The sequence below is a fragment of the Miscanthus floridulus genome, chromosome 16, assembly GCF_019320115.1.
Source record: "Miscanthus floridulus cultivar M001 chromosome 16, ASM1932011v1, whole genome shotgun sequence".
Taxonomy (NCBI): Eukaryota; Viridiplantae; Streptophyta; class Magnoliopsida; order Poales; family Poaceae; genus Miscanthus; species Miscanthus floridulus.
This window is the reverse complement of record NC_089595.1, coordinates 28,212,835-28,236,617: the sequence shown is the minus strand read 5'-3', so window position 1 is coordinate 28,236,617 and position 23,783 is coordinate 28,212,835. Positions and strand designations below refer to the sequence as shown.

The following is a 23,783-nucleotide window of genomic DNA, read 5'->3' as shown; positions in this document are numbered from 1 at the left end:
GCCTCGCATGGCGCAGTCTTGTAGGCCGGGCCTACACTAGTGGCGTGGCCCATGTACAGTCTTGTGGGCTGGACCTCCCCTAGCGGCTCGGCCCATGTACAGCCCTGGTGGTATCGGGGGTTATACCTCCCACAATGCTGGAGCACAGGTGAGCAGTGGGCTAGTACATTTTTGATTCTGTGGTATATAGCATGTTGGTGAATATACTTTTAGAAATTGGTTGTGTGCGTGGAATATTGCCTCAAAGTAATAAGTTATATGCGTGATAAGTTTAAGCCAATTTGTTTCTATATAGGTATTGCCATATTATGTTAATCTGTTTTGGTAATATCATGATGGAGTATATATTATTATATTACGGTATTAATCTATTTTGTATGTCCCATATGGTTTTTTAACATGATTGTTCTTGAAATAACCATAGAGTTGTAGATCATATGCATATGCCCACTTTAAATACTTACATATTTAATACAACCACCCTAATTATTAGCCATCCTCCCATTCAGCTGCATGCCTGCAGCCCACTCGATGACTCACTGGTCAGCTCAATGAGAATGAGAAGTACTAGGAGTGAATTGTAAGGTGCATGGGCCCGTTCGGCTTACCCTTATTCGGCTTGTTGGGCTTCTTTTTTTCAGCCGAAACAATGTTTTTCTCTCATAATAATTCAATTAGAACAGTGTTTTTCAGTCAATTTCAGCCAAAATTCTGCCAGCCAAACGGGGCCATGGCATATGTTGTCCTGGTACAGGGCTTCTGAGAAGGGGGCTTTCCTTGACTGCAAATAAACGTCAGGACCAACACTCTTAACTGTTCAAGTCTGTTGTGCATTTTAACTTGTGTTCTGTTCCAGTAGCACCAGCTGAGGAGAGCGAGTTGACAGGTCCACCCGATCACGGATGTCTGAGCGGTGCTCCTCGGGCACCATGCGGGCTGGAGGGCAAGAGCCAAACCCGATGCGATCCGCTCTCGTCGACGCAGGAGGATGGGAGCCTTCCTACACCCCAGGAGGAAGAGGATGGGAGCCTTGGGCCACCGCAGGAGGAGGCATCGAGAATGGCTCTTTGTCAGGCTCGGCAATGATGCATGATGTGACAGTGGCCGACGAGGACATCGACGTCCTAGAGTGCAGCATCTGCTACCGCCCGCTGAAGCCACCCATCTTCCAGGTACATAGGTCCTGCTAATCTGGACATTTCCCGCGTCGTCGATCCGTTTGTCTGTCCTTTATTTGCTTATTACTGTTAGAGTCGCCATGTATTTGCAGTTCGCCAAGGGGCATGTGGTGTGCTCGCTATGCTCCGACAGGCTCAAGGACGCCGTCCACTGCCACGTATGCCGCGTCGCGATGCCCGGCGGCTACCAGCGCTGCCACGCCATGGAGCGCGTGGTGGACTCCATCCGCATGCCGTGTCCGCACGCGCTGTACGGCTGTGACACGAGGACTGCGTACCACGCCCAGGGGGAGCACCTCCTAGAGTGCCCGCACGCGCCGTGCTGCTGTCCCGACGGCGCCTGCGGCTTCGTCAGCCCTGTAGCGACGCTCGTTACGCACCTCAAGGCAGAGCACGACTGGCCGTGCACCGCCGAGGTCAGTGCCGGCGAGGCGGCGAGTCCTTTGGCGTCTACCTCCGCGATGGCTTCAACTTCCTCACAGCCGTCCGTGGCAGCACCCAGTACCGGCTCCTGCTGAACATGGTGAGTACACCGTTCGGCCACGCTATCTCTGCGGTCTCGGTAGGCTGTCTGGCCGCCACGGCCATCAGCTCCGCGTCACCGGCGACTAGCAAGAACACGACATGCGAACTCCAGCTCTACTTCATGCAGTTCAAGCATGTCCAGCTCCTCCAGCGTGGGCATTACTAGAAATCTCGGTTCCAAGTTGAATGCATGTGTCCCTCGAATGGGCTGCCAGATCCCAACACCTCCTTCCAGTTCTTCGTCCCAAAGTATGCTGATGTAAATGAGGCTCCTGTAATCCTGTTCATGTCACTGCTATGATTTTCGTCTGACCAAGCAGATGGATCGTAGACCTAAGGCTGGGTTCTGTTTAATGTAGACATCCTAATTTTAGAATGCTAGTACTAGTTGTTACCACTTGCGCAACCTCCATCTTTTAATTTTTACTGCTGTTTACATGCATTCTTATTAGTTCTAAGTACTCCTGGTTCTGTAATATGATGATATATTTTCAGGTAAAGTCAAGCCATTCTAAACTTGACTAAAAGAGTATCAACATCTACCACCTTAAAAAGCAACCAAACAGAGCCCTAGTGTCCTTGCATCTAGCATTTTAGTCTGAAGGTTTACTGTATCCAACATATCGTTTGTGCAATATACTAGTTTTTGTAATGACATTATTATTTTTCTAAGTGCTCCCAAGCTACATTTCATGTTTAAGAACTGTCGGGGCAGAAAGTGACCAACACGTAAATATTTATAGTTTTGCTGTAAGTTATGATCGGAGGTGGCCTAGCACTCAATGACACAGGGTTTATACTGGTTCAGGCAACGTGCCCTACGTCCAGTTTGAGTCGGTCGGTGACTTTATTCCTGAGCCCAGGTGCTCGAAGTTTGTTGTGGGATTACAAACGAAAGGGAGAAAGATGGAGGTACAAGAGGTCTCTATCCTCGAGAATACCCGCCTCGGTAAGTACCTTTTCTGCTTTCGACGTGTTGGTTTCTTTCTTTAGCTTGATTCTGAGCTTGTCGTCCTTTTTCCAGAGCTGGGTGGAAAGGTGGAATCGTTGGAGCAGGACCTGGAGACAGCCAAGGCGACGTTTGGCCGTAATGCGGAGGCGCTGGCTAAGTCCCTTGAAGAGCGACGTGCACTCGAGGGGGAACTTGACCAGATCCACAATGTTGCCCAGCTCGTCGTCTCGGAGATCTTCGGGTTGGCGCCAAGTACTAGTGCGCCCGCCATCTGGCTGGCGGAGGTTCCAGATGAGGTATGGGCCCTCATCACCGACGAGCTGTTCTACGGAGCGTCGGGGGTGTTGACCTCGGTGGCGACATACCACCCGGACCTGGACTTCGCCACCATCTGCAGTGGGTATGCCGACGGCTGTAGCACGGAGGACATCCAGTCGCTCGGGGAGAGCTTGTTGCCACACGCAAAGTTGTCGGCCGAGCAAGTCTCCGCGCAGTGGGTGATGGATGCTCGCCATGCGGACATGGCCGGAAGCGTGTGTCAGGAGGACGTCGCCCAGCCTACGGATGGCGTGGAGCCTGGGTCGGAGATGAATGTCGCCCTGCCTCCTACAGAGGCCGAATGTCGTCCAACCAGGGAGCGAGCAGCCCGTGCCTTCGTCGGTCGCACCGACAACAGATGCCGCCAGGCAGCTTCAATAGCTTGTAAAGTATAAGTAGTTTAGCAGATGTAAAAGGTTAAGTTCATGGGGGAGCCCCGTGTAAACGTTCTTGTGTACTCAATGAATACAATTAGTTCCGTTTTTTGTGATGGAATCACTCCGTTCGGGGAAGGTTGCCCTATTTGTTCCTTAGTTTTACCTTAGCACAATTTTGTTTTTTATCCTTTCTTTTTTGTACTTGCCAATTCGTCCCATGGGCTGCAGCCTTAGGAGCCCAGGCGTGGCCCGCGAGGCTCAGCTGCTCGTAACCGTAGGTAGAGGTGGGGTGCGATCGGTCGGAATATTTAAAGCAAAGCTACGTAAGGTAATTTAAAGGATCGAACTACCCTTTTGTTCGGGTAGGAAGGAGTTTTACCATATGATAGTAAACAAAAAGAGAGGTGGTAGTGCACCCACCGTGGAGCCCCCAAGCGACCTGGGCCGAAAGTGTTCAGGTCGGGGCGTTTTTATAGGAGCAAACGTTAAGTAAATAATGGTAAGACTGAATTTTAGGGGGAAGAAACGACGTAGTTGTTCGCTGTTCCAAGTGTTGGTGAGAACGTTGCCGATGTCGTCCTTCAGTCGGTAGGCGTCCGGTTAGATCACCTCGGTCGCCGTATAGGGACCTTCAGTCGTCTAGATCCTTGTCCGCTACGCCCCCTTGCTTGGGCGCTGCTTCTTTGTCTTTTCCTTCCTTCGGCCCACCAGCCTATCGCAGAAGGCGTTTGAGGAGCTCGCAGTCCTTGTAGAGGTGTTTGACGGGGTAAGCGTGGTTGGTGCATGGGCTCTCCATGAGCTCGTTGAAGTGGTCCGGAAGGCCCTACTGGGGCTGCTTGTCCGTGTGATCAGCCTTGGTGACTAACACAGAGTTGGCCGGTCGGCGACGATCTTTTTTGTTCTTTTTGCCCCTCTGCGTAGAGGGGCCCTCGTCCTAATCCTCGCGCTTGGCCTTGCCTTTGCCTCGGCCTCTGTTGAAGCATTGCGGGAGCGGCGCTCTCTGGATGTGTCGGGCAAAGGCCCATGGTCAAGGGGCATCCGGGCTGGGACTCCGGCCGGCGACCGCGCCTGGGGTGTGTTTCACCACTCCTCGTGATGGTCCGGCCGGGGTCTGTGTCGCCTGCCATCATTGTCGCTCGATGGACGTCATCATCATGCCAGGACCGACGTCGGTTGCTGATGACACTGCAAGAGTCTTGGTTCGGCCCGAGCCGCTCGCATACAGGCGGTCGGTGCAGAGCGGGCGCCAGGTCAAGCCGAGGCGCAGATGCGGCCTCCTGTGCCACGCTCGGCGGTTGTAGTGGTGAGCGGGTGGAGCGATTCATCTGGTGTGTCCCCACTCCCCTGGTGGGGAGAGAGACCGTGAGTCGATGTCGTGATGCAGAGCTCTCCGCCTGTTGAATGGCGATGGTTTCCACCAATGCCCGGAGGTTCCGGTGGATCACCTGTTCCGGGGGGTCGTTCGGCTCGGGAAGGCCACGTAGAAGCATCGGTGCAGTGGCGATGTTGTGGTCAGCCCGAGCGAACTATGGGGAATCGTTCCCCCCGTCCATGATGTTGCACTGGACCTAGCGGGCACGACCCCGGGCGTCGCTCGCCGGTTTATGTGCACAGGCGCAGCGTGGTGCGCCGAGCGTGCCGGCGCAGGTGGCGGCTGGTTCTACCGCCATTGTCGTAGCTCCTCGCCGTGCTCTTGTGTGAGCGCGAGGGTCCCCGCACGAGGGTTCGGAGTGGTGTTAGTCTGCAAGGACTCCGCTACCACCGGTGGCTATCCCGGAGCATCTGTCATAGCGCACTCCTAAGATGGACGGTGGCTAGGTGCCATGTCGCCGATGCTGGAGCCGTCACTGTCAACATCATCATCCACGAGGTCGAGGAAATAGGTGGGAGCATAGCTCGCCATCCCCACGAATTCGGACATGAGAGGGGGCGACGCCGGCATCCTTCGGAGCCCCCGGGCGTACGCATCCGTGGGGGACGCGAGACCGTAAGGGAATCGGTCGCATGGCGGTCGCGGCAGGGACAACAAGGTCCCTCCAGATAATCGACGGAGGATAGTGAATAGCGAGTAAATAACAGCATGTATATTACTCACAGCGGAGTTTGAGCAGAGAGTTTGCTCAGGATGAAGCACAGGCGCCTCATCGTCGAAGTCGTCGTGCGTCCCGGAGCCGATGGAGGGCGCCCCTCCGATAGACGCCGGAACAAGTGCCTCCTCGCGGAGGTGTAGTACGCCGAGCCGGTCAGCGATGAAGTCTAGGCTTTCAAAGAGGAAGGCCTGGGATGGCTCGAAGATGGGTGGAACCCACATCCCAACAGGTGGGAGTGCGGGAAACTCCAGTGAGCCAAAGCGAGTCGTATCGCTTGAGCCCGCCATGGCAAAGGTGGCGGAAAAGCGGACCATCCAATGACCAAAAAGTGTTGAACGTACAGCGTCTTCTCCATGGACGGCGCCAACTGTCAGTGCAGAAAGTGACCAACACGTAAATATTTATAGTTTTGTTGTACGTTGTGATCAGAGGTGGCCTAGCACTCAATGACACAGGGTTTATACTGGTTCAGGCAACGTGTTATACGTCCAGTTTGAGTCAGTCGGCGACTTTATTCCTGAGCCCAGGTGCTCGAAGTTTGCTGTGGGGTTACAAACGGAAGGGAGAAAGATGGGGGGTATAAGAGGTCCGGTCGGACTCTGGTCTGAAGGGCCGAGAGTGACGGGGGCCCCACTATATGCTAAGTGTTCGAGCGTGTGCTCGGTATAACTTTAGAGTGTCTAAAGTTACAGAGGGTGAATCAATGTAGGTGAACTGATCGATCTCTTTTGGGAGAGAGTGCATCCCCTTTTATAGATGAAGGGGGTGGCCTTATAAGAGAGAGAGTACATATGCTAAGTTTTGTTGCCCACGTCGTCGGGTACAAGATGATTGTAGGCGCCCATAACACTGTTAATGTCACTGTTTAATGTCAGATGCATGTGGGAGGTCGCGTCGTCTTCTTCCGGCATAGCAGATGTCGGTGCCTGCTATACTATTGATGCCCAGAGGCATGTGAGGGGTTTTACCGCGTTCGCCTGGTAAGGAAAATGTCGGCGCCCACAACACTGTTGATGCCCAGAGGCATGTGGGGGAGCCTTAACGTGTTTATCTGGTATGGGAGTTGATGGCGCCCACAACACTGTTACGGAAAATATCGGCGCCTACAACACTGCTTGGATTCTATCATGCCAGGAGGGTCGTAGGGTACTGTCTGGCATGTGCATAGGATACGGTCCCTGGTATTGCGGTTTGACTTGTGCACCCTGCTTTACTTTCTTCGTCCGTTTCCTGGTCCTTATCGAGCGGGCGTCCCCGGTCGGTTGGTCCCAGTCGGCTCTGATTGGCAGTCGGAGATGAGCTGTAAGTTCGACATTTTCCCAGTCGGAGAAGCAGGTCGGAGTCGAAAGTGGTATTTTGGCCAGGCCTTCCGGTCGGAGAGGCCGTCCGAAGGTGGGCTGAAGACCGAAGTGAGCGCTCCGGTCGGAGAGGCGGGCTGGAGTCAGAAGCGGGCGCCGTTCGTCCTCGGCCAAGCCTTCCGGTCGATGATTGGATCGCCATTCTGACCTATCGTTTAGGTACTTGGGCCGGCCCAAGAGTTACGCGTTGGTTCGCAACATTGTCTGCTAAACCGAGCATTTGCTGGGAAGCCGGTCCATGAGGGACCCCAGATTTATGAACCCGACAAGATTACTTGGAGATAGTACATTCAGTCCTCTGAAAGTGTTGCCTGTTGCATTTTCTTCCATACCTAATGTACATTGCACAATACTACCTGTTCATAAGATCTGCACCTTAGAATTCAGTAATGCTGAGGCTCATGTATTTCAATGAAAATGAAATATCATGATTTGGCACGGTCACAACGTACCAATTTTCTATGAAGGTGTAAAATGCACCACATGGGACTCTTGCACTCAACCAAATGGGTAGAGACTGGAGAACAAGGCCATTCAAAGCTGAAACAATGTTCCGGCTGATTTGTTTTGAGAGAAAAACACTGTTCCTATTGAAAAGACAAGTCAAAAAGTACGGATTATAAGACAAGCGTACAGGGCCAAGATATGATTCATCATCTATGGGTCACCTCGATTTCCATGAACAGCATCCAGCATGTATCTTTTGGGAAGACTGCACAGCAGGACCAGAAGTGTAATCAAGAAACTTTTTATACACTCTTTTGTAAAGAAAAACGTATGATGTGAAGTCCAAAGGTGTGGTATGGAGCTTCTTGTTCACAGTTTTGAATATATTACAACATTCATTTCTGTTTGAAGGAACACACCTGCGAACAAATTCCAACTAAAACTTTATACACATCACAACCTTCAAACCGAGTCCAGTATATTACCGGATACGTCCAGCCCATGACATGGTATAAATAAATTGACACACTAATTTTTACAGCACTCTATAACATAACATACATGTATATGTATTACTCTCCAGTCAAAAAGTGAAGGAAAAAGAAAAGAGAGAAGTGAAGTGAACCCCCAACAAATAGGGGGTTGAAAGGAAGTACACCTGTATCTTATTTGGTTGCCTTCGCCTGATTTGCTGCAACTGACATGGAGCGAAGCCGTCCAGCAATCTCTGTGAACGCTGGGCGCTGTGCCGGATCTGGAGCCCAGCACTGCTCCATGAGCCTTCTCCACTCCGGATCACATGAAGCTGGCACAGGTGGCCTCAGTGTGTTGTTTACAATGCCCCCTGCAAAGGAGGTTCTAAGAGTCACGCATGTGCTAACTGATCAAAGGGGAAAAAAAAACTAGGATCATGGAAAAATGAATAAATTCACAGGAGGGGCAAAATCTTCATCAGAAGACACAGATGACGTTGAAAAATAAATCAGAATACCAGGGCAACCAAAGCTAAAAGAGTGGAAGTGGTGAGAATAAGAGGTGCACGATAATCCGTTTTTACATAGTCCCATCTTCAACAGTTCGACTAAAGGGCAATGTAGACATTATTGACAGCAAAATGATGAAGATTCTAATGGTTGAATACCCTTAACTGTATTCTTTCTGCTTATATCAGTAACAATAATGTAGAAGCTTCTAACAACAATTCAGTAGCCACCCTCCAAAAAAGTGAATTACCAAAACTGGGTTAGTGCCATGACAATAACTTTGGTAATAATGTTTAACACAGCATAGGATTTGAGCTACCCAAACTACCAGTCCCAGGCCCAAACCTCCAATTTTATTGGCTGAAGTAATAACTTCTATTGGCCTTTTCGCCCTTTATTTGATCATATAATCATCAACCCTAGAAACTGAACGTCAACAGACAAAACAAAACAAAACAAAACAAAGGCAGGGCTGAGTATTGAGGGAAGATCATTCTCTGAAACTGAATAGAAAAACATAGGAAACCACCAGTAACATTCTCAAGTCTAAACAAACAATTCATGGACTAATTGTAGGTGATGAATTGTATACCTATAATTGCACCATAGTGCATATTGGCATATGGTTCTTCGCCAGTGAGGATTTCCCACATAACAATACCGAAAGAAAATACATCAACCTGTATCAGTGGAAACAAACTCAGCACCTTAAATGTAACTTCTTTATACACATAAATGAAGCAGACATGGATATTATTGGTTCTGGAGTAAATGAATATAGTAAGATAAAGGATCACCACATGATGGCAAATTTTATGAACAAGTTTGGAACAAGACGAGGGTGTTTGGTTTGAGGCATCATGTGCGTGTGAGGAATGAGTTGGTGATGGATCAACCCATTCCATTCCTCAAACCAAACAAAAATCTGAGTGGAACAAAATAGATCACCTCATCCCACAAACCAAACAACCCCTAAAACCACAGCTGAAAAGACCCAAGAACTATGATTATACCTTCTCTGACACCTTATTGCTGCTTCCATTGAGTAATTCTGGAGCCATCCATGGGAGAGTCCCCCTCACACCTCCTGAAACCAAGGTATTTCTTTTTATTTTGGACAAGCCAAAGTCACCAACCTGTATATAAATCATAAATTCACCACATGAGTATAATGCAAAGTAATTGAAAATCACGCACAATACAGTTATACAATAACACTATAGATGGAAGTGATGCTCACTTTACATATGGGACGTGATTGATCTTTAAGATTTACAAGCAAGTTATCACACTTCAAGTCAAAGTGCACAATATTTTTCGAGTGCAAATATTCCAGGCCAAATGCAGCATCCATTGCTATGATAAGCCGCTTACGACGATCGAGATATCTGTCCAGGAAGAAAGCATTTTGTTACTCACAGTAAATAATAAGTGAAACCAAAGTAATCACAGGAAGCAATTACTTGTCCTTGCGCTGCAAAACATGTCGAAGAGAACCATTAACCATGAACTCAGTCACGGTTGCCAATGTACCACCTGGCCCATCTTTCACAACGCCATAAAATGCCACAACATTTGGATGATGAAGCTTTGAAAGAATTTCAGCTTCTCGCCAGAATTCGTGCGCCTAAACAACCAAGCAAGGAAGTAAATTTTGATGAACCAGCTGTCAGCCAAAGGTTATTTGCTTATTGAGATAGTTTAAGCCATATTAATCAGCATCTGGCCAAAGTGGTGACATGTCTGGTTTGGTGCATGTAGCAATTGTTAATACATGACATAGGTCAAGAGTTGTTATACTGCAATAGTGCTACAACCTTTCATCCAATGGCCTACTGCCACATTACTCCAAAAATGGATATAACATCTGAATCGTAGATGTACAAAAGTGGTGGTTCAGAGCTTACTAGTCTTTCTAGCTCTGAAGACCGTCCTGTGAAGCAGCTTTTCTTTATTCTCTTAATGGCTACATCACTGCCCCTCCATTTTCCATGGTATACAGTTCCAAATGTGCCTGAACCAAGTTCCCTAAGCTCTTCAAGGTCTTCATCCTTGATAATCTGTGGAGAATGTTCCTATGTTCAGTACTCCAATATGATAGCTTAAAAAAGAAATTAATCAAATGAGTATACAGCTCAATGGTGTACCAGCCTACCAGGCACAACTATTGGACATTCTGGACAGGATGTACCATTCAACATGACTAATTTAACAAATAAAAATTCAAAAAATGATGCAAATAAAGGTGCAGTATCACACATGCACAACTAAATCCTAGAACAGTAACTAAAGGGGATAGTATCTCATTAAGATTAATAAATGCTCTAATGTCCATTCTAGTCCATTGACATTACCAATTTGATGTGAAAAAAAGGAGAATGTTCTCTGAAGCAGATTATAAAAACAAAATCAAAGGAAAATGTTAGTTTACAACTCGCCTCAGCAGAATCAAATCAAGGTACCCACACCCACATGTATAACTTCACTGTACCAGGTTATCCATGTGTACAGTTAAACTATCACTAGATACTGTACTTTATAGTGGCTTTACTTACCACTTTCACAGAACTACAACTATTATGCCCCTAGTAACACAAACTACAACTTTTTCAACACCCTAACGGAATGGTTGCTTGGTATTGGATGCCATTTAATTGAAATAGCATCCAGTGTCTCCTTTTTTTCCCGTATAGGTAGAAATTGGACGATTAATAGTATTCGGTATCAATCTACTATTATCGGCTAGGGTATAAAATGCAGTAGATAGTGTCAACTAGGGTTCAAACCCCGTAAATTCAACAGCTACGAGGCAACTCCTTCAATCCTACTATCTCAAGTACATTGCATGTTTCTCTCATGGATTCTGCGAAAGCTCATTTTCCATATTACTGCTGATTGTCATGACAACATGATAACCACAACAAAAGCAATTTCTTTTCAATATGCTGACTTCTCTTAGATTGGTGTCTATTTTTTTCCAATTTTAAAGGAAATGCCATGTTGATAAAAGAGGTAACAGTTGTACGACAGCAAAGGTCCAGTCACTTTTGAATCTGTTGATATGAACCTTGGAAAGAAGAGGAGGCTTTAGTTCAACTATTGCTTGATCTGACTTACAGAGCCTCCTCTAAGCAAGAGTGTACCAAAAAAATCCAACATAAATATAAAAAAGAAAGCTAACAAAACAATGAAACACTATCTATAGTTACTAAGGGATCACTAAACATTAAGTTAGATCTAAACAACAAAGGCTTAAGAAACTAAATCATAGCTGGCCACCTCCCTGCATAACGTGTCTAACAGTGTGATACTGTTAAAGCAAAGTAGCACTACTGATGTGGCATGAGTTATAGGGTAAATGCCTATGGAGCAATCCATCAGTTCTGGACATGGAACATCTGTTGTAGGATGAAGTGATTGATCACCCGCCTGGCCACATCCAGTTGCTCCTGGATGTGACAGAACGCTCTTGTCTTTTACCAATTTATTAATGGAGAGGGCGTGGGCGGTGGGTAGGGGGGCGAGGGGAGGGGTTGTCCGGATTTGCTCCTCCTAAGTGCATAATAGGCAGCCATTGCAGGTTTAAGTGCAACTAATTGACCTACTAAAACTTTAAAAAACATATTTGGAAAGTGGAAACGACGATAATCAACTAAACTTACTCCCCTTGATGTGCTTGCTTCAAACTGAAGCAAACTGGTGTAGATGGTGCTGCCATGGTTAATGTGACACTTTTTGCACATATACTTTCCAATCAAACTGAGTAGGGGTGAAAACAGGATGGATATTTCCCGACTATCCGTCCGTCCAAAGGGGTTCAGTTACTAAATGGATAATCCGTATCTGAATCAGGACATTCAATATCTGTACCGTATCGCCCGATATCTAGTATGGATCTGGGATGGATACCAATATTCAATGCATCTGACACTATTCGTATCCAATCTAAGAAAAAAAACAACTACCATATTCGTATCTGTACATATCCTTTTGTATCTTATCCGATTTCATCCCTGAATCTGAGTTGTCCCCCTTGATATGACAGCTTTCATTTTCTTGGGTTGGTAGGACAGTATATTTTAGTGATCATGTAAATGCAACCTGGAATGACATCATGCAAGAGAATAGTTTGGAACAAATAGTTCTACCACAATTCTACCCCTTGACCCTTGGAAGCCACCACATCAATGCTTTGGAAGATCTCTGCACAATCGGCAAAGGCACACAGTAATGTACACATAATGACATAGAAATTGCCTAGTGCAGATCATGTGAATCATGAGTTCTTGATCCTCTGGTACACCAAAGCGATGAAGTGAGCCTACTTGGGGTATGTCAACAAACATCATTTTGAATATTCACTACAAAACAAAGGAAGGTGTCCTCCCAGACAACCAACTTGATTTCAAGGACTGCAGAAGGCCATTTTGATCTAGTTGCGTTGGCAGAAGGTTGTGGAGGTGCCTCTAGAGATAATAGAGGCATCGTCACAAAAAATCTAGGTCTACTGGGTGCAAGTCAGGGTCAAAGGTAGCTAAAAATGAGGGTCGAATGGGGCAGTTAGGGTTGAATGACCCAGGTCAATGGACGATGTATAACTTGCTCCTAGAAGGTAAGATTGATCACAAAGACAGAAAAAAAAAGAAGAGGGAAAAAGATAAAAGAAAGGTTAAATGTGCGGTTCACTGGTTGTGTGCTGGCCATACGACCCACAATTGTAACCCTAAGCCTCCTATCATCTCGCGCCCTCTCATGAATCATGACTAACATACAAGTAGCCGCCGCCTCTCGTCCATGTTTGCTGCCTTGCTTTCTTTTTTTTTCTCTTTGTCTCCTGTGAAAGCCACAAATCAATCACCCATTGCCACACACCATGACTAGTAAAACATATTGCTCATGGATCCCTCTTCCCTGATGCGCTTGTCCATGGTTTCACGCTTTGCTATGATGAGGTGCTAGCAGCTGTCCAATGCGCGAACAATCAGCCATGGGTGCTGTCATGGAGCATCATCACAGACAGTGAGGAGACGGCGATGCCACGACCAGGCCTCACTAGGCAATCAAGAACCCCAAGTGTATGACGATAATCTTCATCTACACCTTGTCCCGTCTGGAAACCCAGCAGCAATGGGGCAATGGCCAGTCCAGAGTTAGGACGCACCCATCTTAAACCCCTACAGCAAGGCATGATTAATTCAAAATCGGGACATCGACACATCTCGTCCGCAAATCGGCAATTCGGGACAGCGTCACAAGGACGAGGATTGCGCCAGGCCTAACCCCCTGTCACCTATGACTGGAGGTTCTTTTCAATGCCTTAACACCATGTGCCATGTGGTTCAATGCGTTTACGGCTAGTCTGGTCTGTGTGACTGTGTGACATAAATATTTCATTAATGTGCAACATGACATCATCCACCTCGGCCCAAGCGTTCTTGGCCTCTCATGCCCCAATCCCCATGTTGGCATGCACAATGATTATTCCAAGGTCCAAAGCATTTTGTCATAAGAACATCAAAGATAGCAAAGTTGGGAGGAGCTTCGGCTTATAGCACAAAGAAAGTGATAAATGTGGCACATGCAACATAACACCATGTTGTTCACATTGACCGAGGCCTTGTTAGCCTCTCTCATCGCCATCTTGGCACACACAGTGATGATTTCAAGGTATGTAGACATTCCCCATTCGGCATAAGAGCATAAGAAATGGCAAAGTTGGGAGTAATTTTGGTTCTACATCACAAAAGAAAATGGTAGCAAAAGGTCGATCGTTGCTTGCCTTGGCCTCCTGCTATGCCAAAGGGGTTTGGTCTTCACAAACATGGTGGCATGGGAAGTTCCTTTCTTATTTATACCCCATTTAAGACCACAATATGATATTTTTGTAGGTTTAGACACCATTAATTGACCTACCAAGTTTAACAAAATAATCTTGCAAAAGAATGCCAATCAATTTAAACCTAACCACCTCATATCTAACTTAGTAAATTTTATCTCCCCTTAATCTATCGCTTTCAAGGCGAAGCAATTGGAATGGCTGGTGTTGCCATGGGCCATGGCTAATGTGGAAACGAGCTTGGGCCCACACTTGTGTTGATATCTATACATGGTCGCTTCTCTATCATTGATTGAAAGCTCATTCTATGAACATGATGCAGCCAGGATAAGTCCTTGGAGGTAAGACTAGGTAGCATGATTGCAACAAAATACAATGCATTAGGGATATCATACCCTACATGCTGATATTAGCAGGGGTTTGGTGCTTGGCCAAGGAAAGATGCCTACTTGGTATTTTCAGATGACGAAGATGTCACTGACTCACTAGAGCAAGAAACCACCCTAAGGGAGCAGATGAGATCTTCCAACATGACATGTTGCACATTGTGCTAGGCACAAAAATGTCATGATTTGAGGCATGGTACCCTTCATGCTCCACAATATGGATGTCAAAGCTGTGGCTCACATTGCCCTTTCGTCGGCACTGCCATGGTTAGTGGCATGGATAACGCAGAAATACTTCACGCCTACTACAATTATATTCCAATAAAGCATCACATATTTCATGATGAAATTCATCTTATCAAGCAAGAAATCTGTGGTTACTTTGGTAACAGAGTATGGTGTTGGATCTCATAACAAATGTGATGAACCATCCAAAGACTTCAAAAGAAGAGACTTTACTCCACTGCTTCCTAATCTAATGAAATGACAGGGAATCTAAACCAAACAAATATGTTGGACCCCACAAATTAGTTCAAAAAACCATATATTAACCCTATAAGCATACCAAGACTCCTTAGGCTTTACGTGTTTTGATGATTTCTTTTCTATGAGGAAAATGTATAATAGTTAAAATGCATGCTGCTTCAGGGGACTAGAATCATATAACTGGGATGAATGCTCCAGCCACATTGGTTTTGGACATGAATTGCAAAAGGCAATAACATCTGTGAAGAATCATTTTGGTTTTATGGAGTCACTTGTATAACCAAAATAACCACATAAGTAAAAAACCAAACATGAAAATAAATTGTACAAAAGATGATTGGCCAAACAAGTTGGAACCTAGCCAGTAACAGTTCATGACAATCCATTTTTTCTGTTTATATAGTTGGATTTAGCAAATTGTGTATTATAAAGCGGCAGGTCACCAAATCCATTGCTTTAGCTACACCTCTGCTGCCTAACTTGCTATTTTACAACTTGTTTCAAAATTCATTCAAGCCAAAGAACATATCGGTTTGCCTACATACAGATACATAGTAGGGTACAGGCATTAGCATGAATCAGCACTGGGAGATTGTACTTCTAGAATACAGCCAAGCGCCCATAATATGTAAAAGGACATCATAACCAGAAAATAGCATAAACTTCTCTGCAAGCAAAAGCCACTTATACCTGCAAGTATTCAAAATCATTGTCTTTAAAGGAAGCATCCATGACTGGTCCAACAGCCCTACCCTCTTCAGTCTTCTGTTCCTGGGACCAAGTAAACAATTTCAAAGTGAAGGACTCTCAACATCAAAGAATAAAGAACACTTCAGCCTTCTTTCCAGACATGCATACCTCAAAATCCAGATGAGATGGCATCATTTCATGCATATTTGTAAAAGGATTATCAACTTGGAACCCTTCAACGCTCTTCGTTGTCGTTGGATTGTCAATCTGTGATGAGACAAAACCTGGAAGTGAAACGCTAGGATCAACATTGGTGCGGGAAGCTACTGGAGGCACTTCCACAGGGGCATCACTCTGAGGAGCCAAATTCTTCACATTAGTTGTATCATGCTCTAAGTGATCTAAGGGATAAACTCCCTCCTCGATCTTTGCCAGATCTTGGGCCTCATCCTTTTTTGGAAACTCATTTTGTGCAAGATTTCTGAAAAATGACCATCGCTGGGGTTCATAATTAGGCATATTCAGGCTATGGATAGGATCAATAAAAGCACTGGATGACTGTGCTGAAGAATTAGCATTTGCAAAGAAATCAGAAAGAATGTCAGGGGAGGTCCTCTCTGTACTACCAGCAATGTCTCTATTCTGTGTGCTTGGGATAATAGTTTCCTTGTGAGAAACATCCACAGAGCTGGTGGAACATGGTACAACAGGATCGTATTCACAATCAGTTGGCGGTGTTGGCTTAGGAGCATCCCAACTAATATGATGTGGCACAGCAGCATGAGAACCCAGCTGATTAGTTGTTTCTACATCTTGAGAAGTTTCCTCATCAAGTTTGCCTTTAGCTGCAACCTGTTCAGCTGCATGGCTAACTTTGTCCACATTTCCATTGCTCGTGTCATCTGAGGACCTCTTTTCACCAAGCAGATGTTCACTAAATGGAGAAACTTGATGTACAGTGTTGGCAAAGCCTTTCTCAAACTGTATGAGACTATCATCAACAGCTGGATCATTCAGATTTATAGCCTGGGCAGCTAAATTTGGTTTTTCAGTCCCCTCTGCAGAGTCAATATTTTCTGCAATGTGTTCACTTGCAACACCAGACTGCGATTGACGAATCAAAAGTTCAGGATTAAGCGAATCTTCAGATTTAGATAGCCGGTTCAGAAAGCCTGCTTGCTCCCTAGGAATCCACTCAGAATGAAAAACTCGCCCAGGGTGAGGAGACGGAATCTTATAGCTGTGATCTATCATGTCAGCCTGAAAGTCAGAACAGCCAGATGCAAAAGCTCCACCAGAGTGGCGATCATCTTCGCTGATATCTGAACCCTGTGTTGTCGACCTAGCTCTTGGCATGGAACAAGTCTCTAGGCTCTTGACACTGTCACTTGGTTGAAGAGAAGATGTCACACCTTCTTGAATACCAGCAGTAGGGGGGGCTCCTGAATGCATATAGTTTGAAGCAGATGAGTCATGATGCTTCGTATGGCCACTGAGATTTTCAAGCGACTGAAAGTAATCTAGTTCATTATTTTGATTAGGCATGTTACCAGAAAACCTCTTTTCCTCCTTCACTGATGCTTCTGTCTGAGCATCCTGATAAAACTGTTGATCAAAAGATCGCTGTGAAGCAGTTCCTGAGAAAGGTGCATACTGGGACGTATATCTATAATCAGAAGGTGTAGATAGAGGAATAGATATCTGGCCCTCAATGTCATGAAATCTTTCAATGGTAGCTGGGTTAGAGTAATCAGAACCCTGCAAATTCTGCATCCTCTGGCCCTCACTATCATGAAATCTTTCACTGGTAGCTGGGTTAGAGTAATCAGAACCCTGCAAATTCTGCACCCCATGGCTATAGTAAGAGTGCAAATTTGCAGTATTATCACTGTATAGAGCTGATGGCATTGGTCTTGAGAGCATCTCTGGAGGCATGAAAGTAGACGCATTCACTGCATGCAAATTTGAACCATCTCTGCTTAAGTTTGTCAGCCTACTATCAAAATTGAGATTAATGAACTGATCGGGTTCATTCATGGATGTATTTACTAAACCCTGGCCGCTAGATGAATTCACAGCTATTCCATCCATCCCGTTGATGGCAGCAACATATTGGATCCCAGAATCACTATCCATACTACCCAGGCTGAAACTCATGTCATCAAATTCAATAGAAGAAACAAGGAATATCCTAAGCTTCTGGGACCCATCTCCATCAAGCAAACCACATTCTTCCATCATATTTCTCAAATCTTCGTCATTTGAAACTGAGATCAAGGCATCAAGATCCTCACCGAGTAACTGATACTTGATAGCATGAGGTTGATTATATATGGCAGTTGTCTTCTGTTTAAGCTCCTGCCAGGAAACATTCCTACTAATCCGAATTATATGGGTCTCACCACCAACATACCTAAGCTTTCCATCACTCGGTCGGGGTAATATTTTCCCCCCGAAGCTACAGAGAATTTTAATCATTCTGGAAGTTTCGGAAGCCTCAGAAGAAGCATAGCCACGGGACAGTCCCTGACTACTTCCACCACCAGATGGAACTCGTGGAACTGACGTACTTGACATGTGCCTTCTTCTGTTTTCATTTTCAGAAAAAGGTTTTCTTTCAGCCTCATCTGGTTGATGGTTATCTGAGGTCAGAAATATCGATGCATCAAATCTAGTTTCAACTCCTGTGCGATGAGCACCAAGGCTTACTCTAGAATCTTTGTGACCAGCACTGGAAGTGACATTCTGATTATGAGGCATACCAGGAACAGGATGTTTCTTGGGTATAGCTCTCATGAATTCAAGAGAGAACTCCTCCCCAGTTTGAATTGAATAATTAAGGACAGGCTTAACGGTGCCTGCAACAGGGTACTCTGGAATGGGATAACTGGTACATGCTGAGCTTGAGGACCCACGAATGGAACTTTGAGCAGCAGAGCGAACGTCATCTTTTCTAGGTTCCATCAAGCTGTCTTCTCTAAAGTATAAAAATGAAGCAGGATATACAATTCATCATCATGCTATCCATTCAGCTGACAGTAGTCCATTTTCCTCTACAATTTTTATGTGACAAGCGAAGCAGTTGGAGAGCACAGAACACCGAGTAAAAGGTAGTTCAACCTGCAGCAAAGGACACAAGGATAATGCTTAGCAAGGCGCATGAGAAAAAAGAAAAAAAAAAGAAAAAAAGATGTCAATTGGGTCATAGTTTAGGAAACATGCATTTTGTTGTGTGCGACAACACATTGAGTGATGCTACAAACCTTCGCAGATAGTGAACTGCAGTAAAATTAATGATGATAAAAGGAAGAACTAGCAAGAAACTACACCAACAGAACAAACTTACAAGCTATAAAGCTCCCCAAGTCAATGACTAAAGCATGAACAAACGTCTTCAGGTGAAAATATTCGCGATCACTAGGAGCTTTCTACTCGGGTTGCTTGAGGGTCTATGACAAAACTATTTTAAGTTGAACAGTGCTACAGGGAAATTACAATACTTGTCATGAGGTACTTGTGTTACTAAGCGGTGTTATCAAGTCGTCTAATTAATCGCGACTAGTCGGCTCCCCAGACTCAACTAGGTGCTACGACTTGACCTGGACGACTATAATTGTGGTTGTCCTATTAGTCATCGACTAATCACGGTTAGTTGGATGACTAAGGTGTGGTTGAATTGAAACAAGTAACAAGTTTACAACTGCTGGGCAGCTGGGGTTGTGAACTGCATCTGGGGACTACCTGGGCATTTCTTTTTCCACCCAGTTTAGAGACTGCAAACCTCCTCTACAGTTGAAAGCCTCTAACTCCCCACTCTCCATCCACCAGCATCTCACTCCCCACTCTCCACCAACCAGCCAGGCCGCTACCGACAGGATGTCGTCGTGCAGGCAGGGGAGAAGCAGCGCCACTGGCCACCGCCGCACCCTTACCTTCCCTACCTGCCGTCGCCTCCTCCCCACCACCATCCCTACTGCGCCACCAGAACGACTGGAGCAGGGAGCTCGTGCAGGCAGGACACTGAAGCTCTCGCCGCCAGCCCCGCGGGCCACCTCTTCTCTTCCCACCACGCCAGCTGGCGCCACCTCGTCTGACGAAGATGAGGTCCTCCTCCAGCGATTAGTGCACATCCGCCATTCCTCCTCCATCTTCTTGAGTGCCTGTTCCCGAATCATGGAGTCGATACTCTGTTTCTAGTACTCTAGTAGTCCAGTAGCAACTCGTCTTTGCTCAGAGAAAAAAAACTTGTCTTTGCACCATCTCAGTACTTCACTAGTCACTACCTCTTGGCCGACCCAGCAAAGGTCCCCGATAATTTTTTTCCAGAAAGCTTGAAGTTAGGAGGCATCAATCAAACAGCCAACTAGCTTTAGGTTAGGGTTTGAGTGCTCGGCCGTCCCACAGCAGGAAGGGGAGAGAAGGGATGGGAATACCTGGCGGGTGCTCGTTGCCGGCGAAGATACCGACGAACACCTCAGCGCCTGGCGTAGGGCGGCGCCGGCGCCGGCGGCCCACCAGCCGTCGGAGAGCGAGAGGGGCACAGGAACGCACGCTGGGTCGACCGTGAACGGAAGGGGGATGCGGGGGGCGGGGAAAAGCAGGGGAGGAGGGGGTTCTAGATTGGGAGTAGGAGACGAGAGGAGAGGAGAAGGGAAATGAGGAGCGTGCTGTGCTGACGCGGGCAGGCGAGTGGGCGGCGGTGTGCCGCGAGCCAGCAGCCAAATCAGCGTGCCGCCTCTTTCTCATCGGTCACCGTCATCGTCGGGCGGGGTGCTTATCTGGAGGGGTGGGTGGGCGGGGCCACCTGTACAGTCGAGTCTCGAGTCAAAGCAAAGAGTCGGTAGAGAGCAGCGGCAGCCAGCAAGCCAAGCCAGGTCATCGTGCACTGCACTAGTACATAGATTAGGTAGCAAGGATATGCTTTTTTATTTGTCCTATTTCGTTTGTATCAAACCGGCAAAGATGCTTTTTTTCCGCTTCAAATAGAGTGTCCACTTGTTGTACTATTTGTTTGGATCTCTTGATTTTGTTAGAAACAGATAGTTTTTGTTCTACTCTAACAACCAAAATATACGTGGGTAGCAATTCACTCGAGTACCAAAACCCGTGCCCAGAAGCAAGGCTCATTCTGATCTTTCAAAAAAAAAGAAGGCTTATTCTAGCCATTATTTATTTAAGAAAAAATGACTAGTTAACAGACTCTCGAAGAGATGATCTAAATCATTTTTTAAAGCTAAATTTAGCTATTATTAGGAGAAAAAAAAATCTCCAGCAGCGTCTCCAAATCTAATTGCTCTCCGTCCCTCCCTCTCCGCTCTCTACTGCACACCCACATCGCTCGCCATCCAGCCTGTTGGCGTGCTCGGCGTTTCCCTTCCCGCGCCTTCGCTTGCAGTTTCTCACGAACAGGTGCGTCCCTAGCTGCTTCCGCCCCACCTCCCTCACCAATCTGCTGCCTGTCGCCCCCCCCCCCCCCCTGCAAGCACCCCCCATGTCTTGCCACCGCGTCCTCCTGTTTTGGCGGCTGCGCACGGGGGTATGGCGCCCGGTCTTCTCCGATGCCCCAGTTGCCTGGTAGTTCCATGGGTCAAGGAAGCCAGGATTCCGATGGTTGCAATGAGCCTGTGAATTTGGATTGGATGGAAAACGGGGGGGGGGGGGGGGGGGGGGGGGTTGATGCGCCGTCGGGTGGTGCCTCCCATCGGCTTGGGTGCCCAGATGCAGCAGTTCTCTTTCTCAGCCGGTGGGCAGCAACCGCACTTCCCCTTCCCTAGTGCAGCCTAGGTCGACGGCGAGGAGGAATTGTCTGGTGACGCCTTGCTAATTTTATTTCGTTTCTTAGTTTGTTCATAGCAGTGTGTTGGTCTTGCTCTGAGCAGCAATGATTTAATTCACAAAAGAAAATCTAACAATGAGTTGTCATGATTGTTGTCCATATCTTGCTCCTCTGTTCAACGGATGAATTTTGGTAATATACTGTAGTGGATGGTTGAATTATACATGTCCTCTTGTTTGGAAATAATTGCATTCAGAAGTGATGCCAATGGAGAGTTTATGTAGCAATTTCAGAAATTGATGTTTGGCTGTGTGATCAGTACAAATAGCAATTTCAGAAGGTGATGTTCGGTTATGTCAACATATCCTATGTGAGTATGAGGTCGAAATTTGTTTGAGACTTAATTGGCTAGATTTCTCCTGTATCAGAGTGACATTTTAGAGACTGAACTGGTTTATTTTCTCTAGTATAGATAGAAATTTGTTGAGACTGAACTCATATATTTTCTCCAGTTTCAGAGTGATATTTAGATTGGAAATTAATATTATTGTTTGTTTGTGCAGTATTGATGCAAGGCAATGGGCAAGGTCAGTTTTTTTAATATTATTCTTGCTGCCTTGCAGCTGTTGCATCTTAATGAGAACAAGGCATAGTTTTAATTTTAAAAACCAAATGATTAACCTTTGCTTGAAAGAGACAGGTAGTAGTTTTCAGCAATTCTGTCATGTTGAATTTATTTCCTGCACTTCGTAGTACAGGCTGAGGTCACTTGAGGCCTTGGATTGACGATCAGTCAAGTCTGATTGTCACATCAAGGCTGAACTTGAACTTTACACGCTTGTTTGCTTTGAAGACCGGGAATCTTGCCTGGCCAGGCATCTCACCCAGGCCGTCGATTTCCGGCGTCTGGGGCCGGATCGACCTGCTTGGGCAGGTGCTCCACGGCTAGGTCTTCATCCAAACACGCCTACTTGCATGTCCTGGGCGACTCTGCTCCTTCTGTGTGGCTTGCTGGACGTGAGCGTTGATGATGCCTCGGCAGCCGGCCAGTGGGTGCCCCTACACTGTTTAGTTTCTCCTCTATTCATCGAATATTTGGACATATACACGTAGTATTAAATATAGACTAAAAAAATAACTAATTACATAGATTACGACTAATTTGCGAGACAAAATTTTTAAGCCTAATTAGTCCATAATTTGACAACGTGGTGCTAAGGTAAACATGTGCTAATGATGGATTAATTAGGCTTAATAAATTCGTTTCATGGATTACTGAGGACTTGTGTAATTTGTTTTATTATTACTATCCAAACACTCGATGTGACACCCCTAAACTTTAGTCCCTGGATTTACTGCTGCGTTGATGACCCGAGAAAAAAGAGCGGATGGGATCGGGATGGATCCGAAGACAAAAAAAAATCTAGTGACGTGGCAAGTTTAAATATAGAGTCTCAATTTACATAGCCTGTTGAAGTAGTCTATTTTCTTTAGAAGAGATCCATTTTAGAAAATGTCTAAATCACTAAATTTAGATATTCCTTTTGGCTAGTCTGATGGAAATGCTAAATATTTTAGTTGTTTTTTTTTTGACTATTTTAGTTGTTTTCTTGTCTAGATATGTATATAACTAAAAAAGTTTTTTTATCATAATTATTAGGTGCTCTGCCTTTTCACTTAGTTGAAAACATTAGTATAGTACAACTAAGTTATAGGGATGAAATTAGAAGTAGAAGAAATTAACAACTATATATATTTACAAAAAAAACCCAATTGGGCACTGATAAGGGGCTATTCCGATCGAATGCCCTCTAGCTAACCGGAGCGACCATATTTTACTCTATATCGCTGCTAGCAGTTGCTGTTCGTTTTGTGCTTTTGTAGTCAACGATGCGCCTACATCTTTCCTTCCATAAATCTCATGCCATGTAGACTGTGGTGTACGGTCGCTGCTCGTTGTTGGTTCTGTGTGCATCTCGTTGTTGGGCGACCCTTGAACAGACAGCCTGTTCGCTTGCTCGTAAACGATCGTAAATTTTCAGCCGGGAATAGTGTTTTTCTCTCACACCAAACCAGCTAGCAGTAAATAATCCACGATCGTTTACGGTCTCCCGAACAGGCTGAGAGGCCAGATAGATGGGGACGAGGCCACATCCTTCCCCGGCTCCTAGCGCGCTTCACATCGCCTCATTATGTCGCCGTGCTGCGCTCACGCCGGCGAGAGTCCTCGTGGCCACCTCGCGTGCCGCGACTGGGGAACAAGACCGCCGCCCCTCCCTGTGCATGGAGGCCTGAGCACGCGTGGAGGGGACGACGGAGAGGGGCATCTCGAGAGCGTGTGAGAAGAAGGGCCAAGGACAAAAGGAAAGGAAGAAAATAAA

General features: G+C 46.1%; 1 protein-coding gene across 1 annotated transcript; it reads right to left on the bottom strand.

Moving 5' to 3' along the window:
* Positions 1–7,579: 7,579 nt before the first annotated feature.
* On the bottom strand, positions 7,580–20,258 carry LOC136512189 (uncharacterized). Its single transcript, XM_066506171.1, has 9 exons — positions 20,060–20,258; positions 15,795–18,746; positions 15,627–15,707; positions 10,136–10,288; positions 9,692–9,855; positions 9,469–9,616; positions 9,242–9,364; positions 8,821–8,908; positions 7,580–8,089 (listed from the first exon to the last, which is right to left on the bottom strand). Exons 2-9 carry the CDS (start codon positions 18,588–18,590, stop codon positions 7,911–7,913), a joined length of 3,732 nt encoding a protein of 1,243 aa, XP_066362268.1. The 5' UTR covers positions 18,591–18,746; positions 20,060–20,258; the 3' UTR covers positions 7,580–7,910.
* Positions 20,259–23,783: the final 3,525 nt, after the last annotated feature.

Coding starts and splice junctions, on each gene's coding strand:
- LOC136512189 (XM_066506171.1), bottom strand. CDS start 18,590: ATGGAACCTAGAAAAGATGACGTTCGCTCTGCTGCTCAAAGTTCCATT. Junction 9,365..9,468: donor AATCACGTCCCATATGTAAA/GTGAGCATCACT, acceptor ATTTATATACAG/GTTGGTGACTTTGGCTTGTC. Junction 8,909..9,241: donor GCAATAAGGTGTCAGAGAAG/GTATAATCATAG, acceptor CCACTGATACAG/GTTGATGTATTTTCTTTCGG.